Source organism: Hyposmocoma kahamanoa, unplaced genomic scaffold, assembly GCF_003589595.1.
Source record: "Hyposmocoma kahamanoa isolate Upper Pololo Valley unplaced genomic scaffold, ASM358959v1 93, whole genome shotgun sequence".
Classification (NCBI taxonomy): Eukaryota; Metazoa; Arthropoda; class Insecta; order Lepidoptera; family Cosmopterigidae; genus Hyposmocoma; species Hyposmocoma kahamanoa.
This window is the reverse complement of record NW_020654810.1, coordinates 25,137,972-25,155,074: the sequence shown is the minus strand read 5'-3', so window position 1 is coordinate 25,155,074 and position 17,103 is coordinate 25,137,972. Positions and strand designations below refer to the sequence as shown.

At 34.7% G+C, this 17,103-nt stretch overlaps 3 protein-coding genes across 3 annotated transcripts in view; 2 read left to right on the top strand and 1 right to left on the bottom strand.

The window, feature by feature from the left end:
• Window positions 1-290: 290 nt before the first annotated feature.
• LOC113237295 (myeloid differentiation primary response protein MyD88-like) lies at window positions 291-5,941 on the top strand. The gene is made up of 6 exons (XM_026473686.1): window positions 291-438; window positions 1,450-1,661; window positions 1,948-2,162; window positions 2,894-3,062; window positions 3,545-3,716; window positions 4,085-5,941. Exons 1-6 carry the CDS (start codon window positions 308-310, stop codon window positions 4,377-4,379), a joined length of 1,194 nt encoding a protein of 397 aa, XP_026329471.1. The 5' UTR covers window positions 291-307; the 3' UTR covers window positions 4,380-5,941.
• Window positions 5,942-8,035: 2,094 nt separating this feature from the next.
• LOC113237448 (myeloid differentiation primary response protein MyD88-like) lies at window positions 8,036-12,727 on the top strand. Its single transcript, XM_026473926.1, has 6 exons — window positions 8,036-8,345; window positions 9,349-9,560; window positions 9,974-10,188; window positions 10,877-11,045; window positions 11,564-11,735; window positions 12,046-12,727. Exons 1-6 carry the CDS (start codon window positions 8,215-8,217, stop codon window positions 12,338-12,340), a joined length of 1,194 nt encoding a protein of 397 aa, XP_026329711.1. The 5' UTR covers window positions 8,036-8,214; the 3' UTR covers window positions 12,341-12,727.
• Window positions 12,728-14,628: 1,901 nt separating this feature from the next.
• LOC113237284 (probable elongator complex protein 2) overlaps window positions 14,629-17,103 on the bottom strand; it is a 30,920-nt gene continuing 28,445 nt past the window's right edge. Inside the window, exon 11 of the mRNA XM_026473673.1 lies at window positions 14,629-14,838. Coding sequence (XP_026329458.1) covers window positions 14,644-14,838 — 195 coding nt within the window. The 3' untranslated portion in view covers window positions 14,629-14,643. The remainder of the gene's footprint in view (window positions 14,839-17,103) is intronic.

Below are 17,103 nucleotides of genomic sequence, written 5' to 3'. Positions count from 1 at the left end.
AAAATTTCATATTTCAGATTTTTCGGAAAGTCACCCAACAGTAGAATCCAGCAACTTTTCTAATTAGGTTTAGCAACTTCCTCTGTGGGCAACGCGGTAAGGCAACAATGATTACTTTACTCTTCCGTGGCAACACTGATCAGAGACGTCATCTGACGTCATATTATTTTGTGCATCTTGGCAAATGAGTGTTTGATGATTTATAAAATACCTATTGTATGTGATTATTTCAGAACTCGATTTAGAAATCTAACAATAAACATAGCTCTGTGCATCAATGGCATTATAGTGATACAGTGGTGACAAAATGGAGGGTAGCGAAGTGGATTTTAGCCAAGTGCAACTGAGTTCGCTCACGTTCAGGGCGCAAGAGGCGCTCTCGTATTTGTTGGATTCACAGAAATTACTGCTTAGCGAGGGCCCTGACAAGCTTCCGAGGTGATTGTTTTGTATAATAATGTTTATTTATCAAAAACAGCATTACATTACATTTGCATTTACGCTGTGGTACTATGTTTTAGAATGCAGTTTTACGAGTAATTTCTCGCGGGATATCTGATCTCCCTCGTTTATTTCTTTTCCTTCCAGCTTTCGAAAGCTTTAAATCATTAATAAACTGGATATACTCGTGAAACTAATGTTTCTACTGGTGAATTTAGCACTCAGTCATCAGAAGGAATGCCATAATATAATTCCAATTTTGACATGAAACTTGTCTTGTCTATCATGCCAAACATGTCGCCTCAATTATCTAAAGGTGTGATACATTACCGTATAATTAGATAAGAGATGAGCAGGAAAACCATATTGTGAAATTCTTTGTTAGGTGTTCTCATAGTTGTCTTAACAAATCTTCTTATAAAAATTTAGTTCTAAGTATAACAACACAATTGTTTATTGTTTTTCATAAACATTTTAATAAATGTCTAATGTTAATTTTACTCACTGCATTTTAAATAACAGGAATTTAATACATACTTGTATGTATTATATTGTTGAAAAAAAATATGTATATATTAAAAAGAGTCTTAAGAATAGACTTGATATCAATATACCAACTGCACTGAGTACAATATGGAGAGGGTACAATAGAAACCAGGTAATGTTTTGTCCAAAAGTGGTACATAAATTAATAAATCTTTAAAAATAAAAAAGTCATTAAAAGCCTACTAAAAATAACACAGATTTGCAACAAACACTCAAAATGTATTAACCAAGCTTGAGCAGTAATATCGAACTCAAGTCTATTCATAGAAATCAAGTGGCTCATATATATCGAGCTGTAGTCCCTTGTCTTATGAGACAAATCGGGTGAATGGAGTTGGGTCCTAAATTATACTGTCTATAATTATATACTCCTGGACTCGAGTTTTTTATAACACTAGTTGTGCTTCATAATACTTCACCATGTTTTTATTGTAACCTTACTAACAAATGTAACATTTTCAGAGATTGGCGAGGCTTGGCCTGTCTACTAAACATATCTACGGAAATAACAAACTCATTTCAGTCAAACAAGACTGCCAAAGTGATAAGTTACTGGATGAGACGTGCAGATGGCACTGCAACGGTCGGTCGTCTCCTTGATTATGTGCAAAGGATTGACAGATATGATGTGTTCGATGATTTTATGGAGTTATGGAGCAATGGGAAACTTGTTGGTTAGAATTTATAATATATTTCTCTTAAATGTTAATCACAAATCAAGGTAATATCAGTTAGGAAATATTGCTATTAAAATAGGTATCCTGTGCAAAATGTGCTATATAAATTATGTTTTTGTTATCTAGTCATGTGGAAAACTAACTGTTATTATTAGAAGAAACAAAGCACAAAAAATAAATGGATATTTTTTAACATGTTAATGTTTAGGACAGTATAGGCTCATAATGTTTAAGTATATTTTTGCAATTATGTATAAGTAGAACAAATACATTTTCTATTCAGTTAACCAGCCACAACCATTCCCCAACAACATCATTGCCAAACGAGAGGACATGTCAGTTGCTCCAGATGACTCAAATACTGAAAACGACATATTAACATTTGATGATGTAATTTATGGTGGACCCCAGTTCTACCATGGGTATGTGTTGTATGCACTAGAGGACAAGGACTTTGTTGATGAAATGATGATCAGGATGAAGGAGAAAGGTTACAACGTAAGCATTACTTGATTTACTAAAAACGGTTAAGCTTCTTGAGATAGTCAATGTTAATCACTATTAAATGGTTAAATTTCGTAATGTTCCTAACATGTTCAGTTAATAGGTCCTTTTTTGTGTTAAACAGCAAGGGAAAACATCCTTTCGGCTAATATTCAAATGACCATTTATTTTTATATCACAATCACTGGAGCTATTTATTCTCTGGGGACTGGATGTTTGTTAGGACAATGTTTGACAAAACTACTTTAAAAAATGCTTTAGTATTCTTTTCAGTTGCAACAACATGATGTCCTTGTGATCTTTTCTCGCTGATAAACACAAAATCAATTCATGTTATGGTAATAACAAATAAAGAACCCATTGTTTTTTCTTTATATTATATAAACTGGAAATCCCTTTTTGTGACAATATTGACATGGGCTGTTTATAAACTCGACTTATCTCTGCAATTTTGTTTAAATACAAGATAACAAACACTTCTCTTAATTCATACCTTATTGTATTATAATGTTTGACTCTTGTTGCATTGCACATGTTTAAAAACCTCATATCAACACAAACATAAATGAAGTCTTAACTTCTACGAAATTTCACTCTCAAATCAATTGAACTCATGACCTTCCTGATAGAGAAGGCTTAATTATTTATTAAGAAGGAAACAAAACAATTAAAATTAGTGATAAACTTTATTTTGAATGGTGACTAAAAAGACATCACCATTTCAGCTATGCACAGAAGACAATCTCCTTCCTGACTATTCAACAACGTTTGCGCCGGTATCACAACTCATTTCGTCCGACAGGTGTCGCCGCATCATTCTGGTGTACTCTCCGGATTTTCTCGACAGCCCGGCCAATAATTTTTACATGGATTACGCGCAGGCCGTAGGTATCGGTGAGTATATTCTTTTGGTAATATTAACGTAATGTGCTTTCTAAGGTTTTTTCCTCGATGCTCTGAAAAACGCATGACGTTTCGGGCGAGTAATGCATTGTGACTAGTCTAAACAGACTACTAGAGCATTTGTTCACCTATTTCATCATCATCTTGATTCAGAAAGCGACTCACTACTGGGTACAGGCCTTCTGTAGTTGGTACCGTCCTCTATGATTCAGCACTAGTGTCACCCATATACGGCCTAAGATGGCGTATATTTCTGGAACCCATTCTTGGCCATCATTTGGCTGCTCTCTACATCGTCTCTCAGCGTCACGCATTGGCAATATGTAATAAATTCGACAATATCACAATTACGATTTATTTATCAATATAAAATGCAGTTACATAAATACTTTAAACAAATCTTCCGAAACCAGATGACCCTGTATCTTTGGAGACTTTACTTGTCAATCAATTATTATTACCACTCTTGACAGCAACGAAGAAACCAAAGATAATCCCGGTGATGTATCGCAACTGCCCGCTGCCGCGGCAGGTCAGCTTTTATCACAAGTTATATTTCACTCCGCCCGGGAACAAGTCCTCGTACGACTTCTGGGAACGCCTGGCTTGCTCACTCGAAGCTCGGGAGGTGCACTCGCCGCGCAGGTTGGTGTTTTAGCCTATTGCTGTATCACAATGTGTTTTATTCTGTGGTTCATTATTTTATGTTTAATTCTATGATTGATGCAATAGTATGCTGTTTATGTAGAAAAACTTTACGTGCTAAATTCTTTTCGCTATAGAGAAAGTACTTTCTTTGCAGTGTTTGATGATAAATGAAATATTTTTTATTGTCATGTTAAAAATTATAGTATAACGAAAATGATAACAGAATAAGCTAATGTACTAGAGGCGGCCTTATTGCTAAGTAGTAATTTGTAGAAAATGAAATTTAGGAATGATTAATATTAATATATTAATTAGGAATTCATGTAGTTGTATCGTGAGATATACGTAAAAAGCCTATGTTACAGACTAAACGGCAACTCATCCAACCTGTCGTCCGGCCTGAGCATCACTGAGCTTAGTTCCGGAGCGATGTCCGATATGTCTCAGGCGCACCTGCTACGCCTACCCCCCGCCATCCGCAGTGCGTCTGAGAACCACCTCAACCGCTACGCAGACTCCACAGAGTCCGGGGACGATCTCCACACATCCTCCACTATCGTCAGCGACACCTCAGGAGTGAAAAAGAAGAAAAAGTTTAGCCTCAAACGTTATTTCTTAAAGAAGATCAAGTCCAACGGTGAATCTAAGAAGGGCATTTAGTGGTTGACGTCATTTGAGATGGATATTGTTATGTAAATATATATATACGTATATGTATATACAATTTTACCACAAATATTGGCCCCGTGGCCAACACTAACTTCGCGCGGCGATTATCTGTTTATTCAATGAAGGTCAAAACATTATGGATTAAGTACTTAATCGTTTTTGATAACCACTTCTGTGAAACACTGTGATTGTGTATTAAATTGAACAGATAATAAGAAAGAAAACGTAATAATAATTATTTCCATACGAACAATATAACTCTTAAATAATAATTTAATAGTTCATTTGAAGTCACTTGAACCCATAGTGCTAATTGGTACTTGGTGTAACGGGCTGGTGTCCGCAACTCGACAATATCACTTAAATATTAATGTTAGTAATAATTAAGTTTTACACAATAAAATTTTAAACAGTTAAATTATTATAGAAACAAATATTACAAAGTCAATTCTTATAGAATTAAATTAAAGGAGACCTCTCATTCGATACCAATAATGAACAGATAACTCTGCGTGGAGTCAAAACATTTGTAGCTGAAAACTCGAGCCCTCAATTTAGATACATAAGATTATATAGGGGCGTGAAACGCCTTAGAAATTGCGCGATTGCTAGCAGACTGTGGGAAATATCCTAAGTCGATAATACAAGCATTGGCATGACCGGTTTTGGTTTGGAAGAGTTAGTAAACTCAGTTTATTTTGGCATGTTAAACCGGTCAGTTGGTTTAATCTTTAGGGTTTACCATAGGTAGTTAGTGATAGATTTAAATATACCACAGAAGCAATTACAACGTAAACAAACATTGCAGTGGTATTATATTATTAACTAAATAAAATACAAACAGTGTACTGTCTTATCTTCGACAGTAAGCAGGCGAGATTTTAAAAGTTGTAATTAATTGTTTTTAATAGACAATAACTCCATTCGATGTTAGAACAAACATGCATAATTATTTTGATATGCGCTATCATGCCTGCCCACTGCGGTAGGCGGAGACTGGAAATCCTCTTGCTGCAATCTTGACATACATTCTTTATTTTTCCAATCGTGGAGCAAGTCAAAAACGTACGCCCCAAATAGATGTTTTTGGTTAAACTTGGCTTTTGGACAGAAGGTCAATCTGAACCAGTAGATTTAAAATGAAAAACCTAAATTTAAAAATAAATTGCTCAAGCTGCGCAGTGTGTTGTTTGTAAATAAGCAAAATATAGATGTTAAATTGGAAAATAAATAGAAATAACAACGTTAAATAGAGATTTTAAAAAAATATTGAAAAGAATCGTCTTCATTATATTATCTTGCCAAATTATGATGACTTGTTTTCTAAATGAGCAGCTAAATTCTCATTGGATTGAATATTTATAACATTCTTTATGAGATATGCAATATTTATAATAAAAAAGACAGTAGAGTAATTTAATAATACAACAATTGTGTGGAAGGGTTTTTATTGGCTCAGCTGCAGAGGACTGTGTTTAAGAACACACCTCAGCAAAAGCATTACCAAAAAAATCTAAAATATCCAATGTCAACAACAACATATAGGGCTTTAATGTGAAGATCTTGGTAACTCAACGGTGAGCATTGTGAGTGCTACATAAAGTAGACCCAGATTCGGTTTTGACCAAAATGTGAAATAATTTTTTTGTATTGGTTCAGGTTTGGGTGTTCAATCCGCTCTGGAGTCAATTTCGTTGCTGTAGTACTCATAGATGTTCTCTAGTTCGAAACCAGTCAGTGTGTTTATCTGGCATATTTATTTTTAAATCAAAAGAAACAGATAATTTATAAGCACAGAATACAGGGATTTTCTAAAATACAATGTAATTTACATTATTGAACACATTTAAATTGCATATTATTTAACACAAATAGCATTCCAAGTTTTTTTATATAAAAATATATCAAAATATATTTTTGAGATTGTATGTTTCTGTAGTAAGATAGAGTTATATGTTGTTAATAGGTATTGTGTATTCTATCTTGTAAATATAGTTTATGTTTATTTATTTAGTGTTTGATTTACCTTATAATAACTACTTTGATTAATTATTTTGTTACACATCGTCCTTCTAACAAACTATCGTTTATAATTGTAAGTCAATGTCGTTACTATAAAAATGTTAATTCACAAATTTCACTTTTTTGTGTCATGTAGTGGAACCTTTATAGGCTGAATGCATTGACTTACAATTATTTTGACATTACAATTTAAATTTCGAATAGGTTGACTTGGGACATTTTTTTCGTGGTTTTTGTATTAGACCCGTCGTCCATTTATTTGTAAGTCAATGGCTGAATGTTATAATATTACCAATAATAGACATACTGTTTTGTTCAATTATTGAAAGGGCGAGGATAGATAAATTCTGGTGAATTAAAATATATAACGCTAACCGCGAAAAGCCAAGAAAGAAAAAAAGTGTCAAATGCATGCTTTCCCATTCTATTGACATTGTCTATCTACTATAAATCTAAATTTTGCAGTGCCATCAGATTCTACATCACTAGAGCATTAAGCTCAAGCCGATTCCGCGTTAATAAGTGTGATGACTCCCTCTTATGACTTATACTGATTGCAAATATAAGTTACAGAGAGGAAAGCGATGTTTTAGACTTCTTTTTCGGACAACTTTTGTTTGCTATAAATCGTCATTTGTTGATAAATCTCCACAATAAATGACAGTGTAGACCATGTGTAGACTTTTATACCTTTTTATACACTTACTTCAATTTCTTTTATACTCACTCAAGTTTATTACCTTAAAAAATCAGGGTCGTATTTCCAGTGCTTGAAATCATACTAAAGTCTGCTCAAATCCTGACTTGAGCATCGAGTACAGTTCTGGAATACGACACTTTGAGGTCATATTCCAGAACTCTACTCATTGCTCAAGTCAGGATCAGAGTATGATTTCAAGCACTGGAAATACGACCTTAATGGCAGGGACTTGAGTATGATTTCGAGTGCTTTAAATCATACTCAAATCCTGACTTGAGCATTAAGTAGAGTTCTAGAATACGATCCAATCATCTTGATGGCAATACAGTTTCAAAAGGCACGCATCTGTTGGGTACGTTTATAAACTAGGTATTTACAGTTCGTTCGGGAAGTTAAAAGTTTACACTGGGTTATCTGGTTATCCTTTTTTAATAATTCGCGCCAATGGAGCTTCTCAGAAAGTGCTGTCCACTATTCGTAATTATTTATCATCAATGATGATTTTGATATCATGATAAAGCTCGTCTTCCGCAATCGAGTAAAATAATGCGTAACGTAACGACTTTTTTCATTTTATTAAGTTTAGATCATTCACTTTCAATTACATTGTTGACGTTTTGAGGTGATGTCCACGTAGCCAACGCCCAATAAATTAAAAAAAAAACTACGTAACGCCATCTGTTTTAAGAAATGTGTGGTGAAGTTGTATTTTGTGACTAATTTCATTCAGTAATATATTATCTGTGGTATTAATAATGATTTCGTTCCCAGTCTACTCGTTCGGTCAATCAAACGTCAGTTAATTCAATTCCATAATCATTCCACAATGATACGATGTGTTCTGTGTTTGTGATTGCGGGCCAGTGTCAGTTTTTATAAAATTATATAAATATCATAGCGATCGTATGTTGATTTCTATGTGTAATAGAGCAATTGTTACTTGACTTTGCCGGAATCATCGAGTATTTCGATGGGGCCATAATATTTAAAAGAAGAATAGCTATGTTGATTTCTTATGTATTTTTTACACAATTCGCTGTGGAAATCTAGAAGTACATAAAAAATTGTGTATCAATGGCATTTACGTGACACAGTGGTGATAAAATGGAGGGTAGCGAAGTGAATTTTAGCCAAGTGCAACTGAGTTCACTCACGTACGAGGCGCAACAGGCGCTCTCGTATTTGTTGGATTCACAGAAATTACTGCTCAGTGAGGGCCCTGACAAACTTCCGAGGTGATTGTCTTGTGTATCTCATCTTCTTTTTTTAGTTATTTTTCTTCCATAATTCGGAAGATTTAAATCAATATCAAACGGGATAAACATATGGAACTATTGTTTCTACAGGTGAATTTAGTCTAATATCAAAAACGCTATCAAAACGTTCCAATTTTTACATGATACCTGTTACGTCTATCATGTCGAACATGTCGCCTCAATTATCTATTTAATAAGTTATGTAATAAGGTAGGATATACCTTATAATTAGACCCAATGAGCAGGAAAATCATGTTGCGAAATTCTTAGTGAGGTGTTCTCATAGTCGTCTTACAAGTATAAATTCTTTATATACAAGTGTAACACTAAGCTTGTTTATGATTTTTCAGAAACATTGTAAAGTCTATTATAGTTTTATTCACTGCATATGAATAATAGAAAAATATAATACAAGTACATACCAAAAAAAAATTAATAGAAAAAATTGTGTCTTAGAAATGGACAATAGTAATAATAATATGGTGTATAATAGGAACAGGATAATATTTTGTTTAAGAGTAGTACATCAGTTTCCCCATTATAAAAACAAGTTAGGTATGAATGTGGAGGGATATAAGGGGAAAGGAAGGTCTAAGAAAATATGGATGGATTGTGTGAAAGATGGATAAAGAAGGTGTGAGTATGAAAATGACGGCTGATAGGGGAGAATGGAAGAAAAATACATGTTGTGCTGGTCCTACCTACTGTGGCATAAGGACAGGAAGAAGAAGAAAAGTCAAAACACTTTGTAGGTGGCTACGACGTTTACCACGAAATACCAAGCGAAATAAGAAAAAAAAGTTGATCATTTTCAGTTGTATCGCTTTATGTAATGATGGTTTCTAACATTTTTAAAGATATTTTTTAACAGTCAAATCTTAAGTTATTTTGCAATTGTGTTCCTCTTTACAGACTTTTTGGCAACTCATAATACTTCACCATATTTCTTTTGTGGCCTTGCTAAGAAATTTAAAATTTTCAGAGACTGGCGAGGTCTAGCCTGTTTACTAAACATATCTACAGAAATAACAAACTCGTTTGAGTCAAACAAGACTGCCAAAGTGATAAGTTACTGGGCGAGACGTGCAGATGGCACGGCAACAGTCGGTCGTCTCCTCGATTATGTGCAAAGGATCGACAGATATGATGTGTTCGATGATTTTATGGATTTGTGGAGCAATGGGCAACTTGTTGGTTAGCATTTATAATATTATTATTATATAGCCTTTTTAAGCATAGTTAGAGATATTTTTACATTACAATTTTACTTTGTATTTTAAATTTTTACATACTATCTCTTAAGTCACCATGCCTCTTAGCATAGGCCTCCTCCAGATCTGTCCATTTATAATATATGCTTCTTAAATGTTAATGCAAAATTAAGAAAATTTCAGTTAAGAAATTCTGTTATTAATGTAAAAATACCTTTTTTGTTATCTTATTTGTAACTACTTTTGAAATTATATTGAAAGCTAATTGTTGTTGTTAGATCCAAAGAGAAAATTAGTTTAAATAAGAGAAACTACAGACAATTTGGCAATTACACAATGCATTTTTGCAATTGCCTTTATGTCACACAATTACATTTAAATGCATTTTCTATTCAGTTAACCAGCCAAAACCATTTCCCAACAACATCATTGCCAAACGAGAAGATATGTCAGTCGTCCCATATGATGAGGATATAGAAGAAAACATAATAACATTTGATGATAAGATTCATGGCGCACCCCAGTTCTACCATGGATATGTGTTGTATGCACTGGAAGACAAGGACTTTGTTGATGAAATGCTGATCAGGATGAAGGAGAAAGGTTACAATGTAAGCTTTCCTTAATTTACTAAAAACATTTACATTTTTGATATAGAGAAAGTTACTGGTGGATAGTTAAACTTCTAGATGTTCCATTAGGAAATTTAATGTCCAGTTGAAGAAGTGAAAATTGGTTGTTTATTCGTTCCATGTGGAATAATTGAACATGTCATGATTATTCTCATTAGTTCCATGAAATTTAAAACTATCAGAAACATCAACAGATTTGGATTGGTTCGCGTAGAAATTCCGTTGTAAGATTGGATTGTATAAAGTGCATATCAGTATTTTTCGGGTGCCCTAGCTTTTCGCTAATATTCAGGATCTAGTGTGACTATTATGGTGACTTTTCTAGTGTCATTTGTGTATTATTATCACTGCAGCTATATAAATTAGAAAATTATGCCAATATTGACAAGCACTGTTTATTTGTTTATATTGTAACTTTTCAATTTTGTTTGAAAACAAGATACCAAACACTTATTCTCTTAATTCTTTTTTTAAACAGTATAGTTCGGCCCTTTTCGTGTTGCAGAACTTAAAGGCCTAATATCAACAGAAATATGAATATAGTCATAATTACTATTAAATTTCACTTACAATCAACTGAACCCATGACCTTTTATCTGATAGAGAAATCTTAAATTAATGGACAGACTTCACTTCCAATAGTTACTACAAATCATCACCTTTTCAGCTATGCACAGAAGACAACCTTCTTCCTGACTATTCAACGACGTTTGCGCCAGTATCACGACTCATTTCGTCCGACAGGTGCCGGCGTATCATTCTGGTATATTCTCCGGACTTTCTCGACAGTCCTGCTAATAATTTTTACATGGATTACGCACAGGCCGTTGGTATTGGTGAGTACATGCTTTGGTAATATTATGTGAACATCATGTATAAGATACATTACCTAATTCAGGTTTTAACGTCAATGCATTAAAAGGCGCATGATGACGTTTCGGGTTGGTAATGTATTGTGACTAGTCCGTCTGAACAGACTACTGTCATTTCAATTGATTCTCACTGAAAGAGTATGTGTTGTTGCCACCATTTGGTTGTCGCCTTACTCCATCTGTCGAAACAACTCCTCGCAATATGTAATAAAACAATTACATTTTATTTTTATTGTCTGCCGTGACCATGGGGCCTGTGAAGGGTTCAAAATGTTGAATTGTTTGAAAAAACGAATATACTCTTTTTAGATAAAAAAAAAATAGTTTCATTTCCTATGAAATCGATATACAATTTATTTATTGATACAAAGGGCTGTCTCCAAAACGTTGAGCCGATGTCTTTAGGTCCTTCCCAATTAATATTCTTAATTTACGAATAACCAATATGAGATATTTGCAATTATTATTGACATCTTTGACAGAAACGCGGAAACCAAAGATACTCCCGGTGATATATCGCAACTGCCCGCTGCCGCGGCAGGTCCGCTTTTATCTCAAGCTATATTTCACTCCATCCGGGAACAAGGCCTCGTATGACTTCTGGGAACGCCTGGCTTGCTCACTCGAAGCTAGGGAGGTGCACTCGCCGCACAGGTTGGTGTTTACCTTTTATACTCTATTGCGTTTATGTGTTTTATTAATTCTGTGATTGATCAAATAATATGCTGTTTGTGTAGAAAAAACTTTACAAGTAAAATTGTTTTCTCTATTGAGAAAGCCATATTTCTTTCAAAGTGTTTGATGAATGAATATTGTTTATTGCCATATAAAAAATTATATTGTAACGATAATTATAACAGAACAAGCTAAAGTAACTTGCACAAAATGAAATTTAGGAATTCATTAATATATTAATTTATGAATTCATGTATCGTGAGATATGCATAAAAAACCTTTGTTATAGACTTAATGGGTACTCATCCAACCTGTCGTCCGGCCTGAGCATCACCGAAATTAGTTCCGGAGCGATGACCGGCATGTCTCAGACGCACCTGTTACGCCTCCCCCCCGCCATCCGTAGTGCGTCCGAGAACCACCTCAATCGCTACGCGGACTACATCGAGTCCGGGAACGATCTCCACACGACCTCCACTATCGTCAGCGACACCTCGGAAGTGAAAAAGAAGAAAAAGTTCGGCCTCAAACGTTATTTCTTAAAAAAGATCAAGTCCAAAGGTGACACTAAGAAGGGCATTTAGTGTTTCATTGTCATGCCCCGTGGCCAACACAAGCGCGGCGAGCGATAATCTATTGCTTGAAGGTCAAAACATCACGGAATACATAATTGTTTTCGATAGTCAGTCACTGTGATTGTTTGTTAAAATGAACAGGTAATAATTTAGAAAACGTATTCATATTTTGTTGTTTCCATTTGAACAATATAACTCTTAAAGAAGTCCCGTGTCCAGCTGTGCCACGTATGTCATTCGATACCAATAATTAACAGATAACTCTGCATGGAGTCAAGACATCTGTAGTTTTTGCGCGACCGCTAGCAGGCGGTAGGAAATATCCTAAAGTCGGTAATACAAACATTTGCACAACCGGTTTTGGTTTGGAAGAGTCATTGAACTCACGAGTTCACGATTGATAGTGATACGGGGTCACGGCTCGGCTGCAGAGGACTGTATTTAAGAACACATGAAATATGACCCATGTATTATCAATACACTCCTATTCATTCTCAACGGTGAGTATCGTGGGTGATAGATGAGGTGGTCCCTAGTTTGAGACCAGTTGCTGTGCTTATCTGGCACATTATGATTATTTTTAATTTAAGAGAAATAAAATTAAAAAAGACAGTATACAGGGATTTTGTAAAATATTGTCTGTGATTTACGGAAAAAGAAATTGTGATAAAACGGAATGTAAGTGATTGTGAACAAGGTTGCGTGCGCTTTTTCAAATATTTGTTTATTTGCACTCAAATAAAAATCTTTATATTTTTTGAGATTGTATGCTTCCATAGTAAAACATAATTATATTCTATGATATTTTATTGTGTGTTATGTTGTAAATATAGTATGTGCGTTTATTTTGTTTTTTTTTTCATTTACCTTAAGGGTAAGAACTAGTTTGAACGATTTTGTTACACATCGTCCTCGTAACAAACTGTGGTAATTAAAAAATGTTAATAGACACATTTAAACAATGTGTCCTGCAGTTGGACTGCTAATAAAACAGAATTTGATACGATTTGTCTGTTGTTGTTGTTGTTGTGTTATCTTATCACTATCACTAAATAGACACCGTTTCTTTTACGATATCAAGTGACGGGACGAACAAGTCGTGCGCCTGACGGTAAGCGACACGTCTGTCCATAACAGTTGCAGTGCCACTCAGAGCTTTAAATCGCAAAGATATCAGAGGCACTGGAACTGCGGCCGTCACCCTGAGACATAAGTTGACAAGTCCCATGTGCCTGTAATTTCGCCAGCACGTTTACCCTTGGAAACCGGAACGCAGTAATACATTACTGCTTGGCGGCAGAAACAAGTAAGGTGGTAGTACTTCCCTCGACGAACTCTTTCACAAGGAGCTGTACTGCTACTAGAAATTTTTGTTTCATTATTAAAATTGTCAGAAATCCTTTCTCGCACATGTAAGCAAGCGCGCGCGCGTACATAAACAGAAAACTACACACACATATTCATACATACCTTAAAAAGTAGCGGAGGACAGATAAATTATTTCCGCACAATATCGATGACATGGTCCACCTATAGCAAATTCAGAAGAACAATATATTTTCGTTGTAGCAGTACATCTTGACTGTTGTAGCTTATATCAATGAGTTATTACATTATTTTATAAAAAAAAGTAGACATACCTACATCCGATTAGTGGTGTTCGCTTTTTATAGAGTTGCGCAGGATCGTACGTCTTCAGATATGGCAGTAATGGGTAAACCACCGCAAGCTTGGCCCTCGTAAAGGGGGGATGCGCTGTGTTATACACGATATGACGTGTTATGCACGATAAGACGTGTTATACACGATATGACGTGTTATACACGATATGACGTGTTATACACGATAAGACGTGTTATACACGATATGACTTGTTATACACGATATGACGTATGACTCAATATCTTAAGATATAAAGTTATCCATAATATTGCATTAGGATGAAAATGGGATGTTGTGGTTACAGAAGGGTAAATATTTGTAAAGCTTTGGATGATTTCTTTATACCATGTTTTCACATGAATGAAAAGCTATCGACCGTATAGTGTCGGCCTCAGAATAACTTAATGGGAATCGGTGCGTTTTGGGGACGGATTGCACGGATATAGGAGCTCTTTTGACCTTCTGACTTTTGAGATTCTGATCGTTTGAAGCGTGTTAATTAGATGTGTGTGATTCCCTTGAGACTTATAGTGAACTGTATATATTTAAAAAAATCCTTTATTGTTATAGAATCGTCCATATTTAACTTTTATTTATTTACGGGACGTAGAGAAAGTCGCACTGCATAATTTAAAATATCTATATTGAAATCAACACGAATTAGTAACAGTGTGAATCCTGACGAGGTTGTCGCTGCCGCAGCTTGCTAATAACATTTCTTTGTCTTCCACCTGCCGTCGGAAAGTTAGCCGTTTCACTGTCAGATGGTGTGCCAGACTAGAACAAAGGAAAGGTTTTGGTTCAGTGAGTTGACTGGATATGAAAATATGGGAGAATTGAGCAATATTTCAGGGTTTGAACTTAGAGGGAGAGATATTCCTTAAATTGAAATGTATATTTATTATTAATATCTTTAAATATGTTGGTGATGTCAGTATGACCGACATACTTTCAATTGTTTACACGTATTACTATGTCGCATTTGCGTTTTTATCACAACACTATAGACCGACTTAAAGGGGGGGACATTTCGATGCCTTACTTTCTGAAACTCGTGTCTTATAAAGAGAGATGGCAAAACTCTATTTATTTTAAATTAAAGGGTGTTAAAATGGATGTATTACTTTAAGAACTATAGAAAAACTATAAACTTTAACACCTCCCTTAGCCACACCGTAATGATTTGTCCACCTGCGCATCGGACAAATTATGGCAAAAATTCTATTACTTCTCGTATTTCAAGACAGTATAACAAAGAATTTCGCGGCTGGACCCATTTTGTAATACTAAGGCAAATTAAAAAAAAGTAATAAAAACATGCTGAGTAATAGTAGTACAAACACATAGTATTTATAATATACAAGTATGCACACACACGCACAGACATACAACACGCGAGCGCGCCCGCAAACACACATCTTACACACACACGTGAGTAACACATACACACCCACATGTATGGACACACTTTGATCTCCTAACCTTGCTTTGCCATCTAATTTGTTATTTATTTATTTAATTTTTGTTATAGTACTGTGAAGTACTGATACATTTAGAATAGTCGAGGAAGTTTGTAAAGGCTCTCTGCTGTGTATCTTTGTTTACTGTGACTGCATCAATGCCACTTGAGCTGTTGAATTCCCGAATATAAATAAATAAAGAATAGGTAAAAGCCAGGGTGTGTAAGGAAATATGAAGTGAAATGAAATGAGCCTGTAACATTTGTATATACAATCCAACGATGCCAACCAACGATTTGTGAATCGATTACGATGATTTTTTTGTTAAAAAAGCGGTAGCTACTCCTTCCGCAGAAATCGCGTAGCTAATGGCCCGTATTTAAAACCTCTAGCATCACTAAATTAATTTAGTTTTTTTTTTCCTAATAATTTTTGAATTTTTATACCTTTCTATATAAAGTGCAACACTCAACATTCTCGATTCCGAATATTTTCTTCAAATCTCCACTACAGAGCTCTGTAGTGGTCGGTCGCATTCGAATTTGACAAATAACCTAACCTAGGGTTAAAAAAACCGACCTCAAAAGTCATTCATCCCCTAGTTTACCACCCTTAGAGGTGGAATATTTTCTTGAAAATGAAATGGGACCACTATGGAAATACCCCCTTTCCAACAAAAAAAGAATCATGAAAATCGGTTCACTAATACCGGAGTTATCGCGTAACATACATACAAAAAAAACATACAGACGAATTGAGAACCTCCTCTTTTTTTGAAGTCGGTTAAAATAATCCACCCACCACATAAGGGTAACAAATGAAGGGAACTTTCGGTTAACCGATTTCAAGAAAACGTGGCACAGAGTAATTCAAATGAAATTAAAGTGTTAAGGTGTTCTAGAAGCTGATCTGGCGAAGGAAATGACAGATATATGAGAGGAACTTCTGAACAGTGTACAGGACTAGCTATTTTGTGTTGGGCTCGCAGGATTCGTTTCAGTTATCGTTGAGGAGACCGTGGGTAACGAATACAGCGATCTTTTCGATTTTATTACGTTTTAATATAAGCTATTTGTGCCCTTCAAGATAAATAAACATATCCAGCAACTTCTCGAATATCATTGGGTTACTTTTTTTAAACTAGTAAGTACATATAATACGAATTCTATACGTGCTGAAATAAACAAATAAACTATATTTATTTATTTAATAAACTTTATTGACCACAAGACATAATCGTACAAAAGGTGGACTTAATGCTAAAAGCATTCCTACCAGCCAACCTTCCAGGAAAACAAAATTCACGGATGCGGAAATTTAAACAAAATATTAAATTAATAATGTATTATTAACATAAATTTATTAAATATATAATCATATATATAACCAACAAACCTAATATATACATATCTATATGTATAGATATACCTATCGCTGTGACATTATGATTATCGCTGTGACAAACAATTTAAAAGATGCTCATGGACATTCTTTTTGAAAGAGAATAAACTAGGAGACCGTCTGATCCAGATGCTATCATTCTAGGATAATGATAGAATGGCTACATATTAAATATAGTGTCAAGATTTCACCACTGTGGTATCCACAGTACATTTACTCAAATATTTTATATGCCCGTAAAAATATACA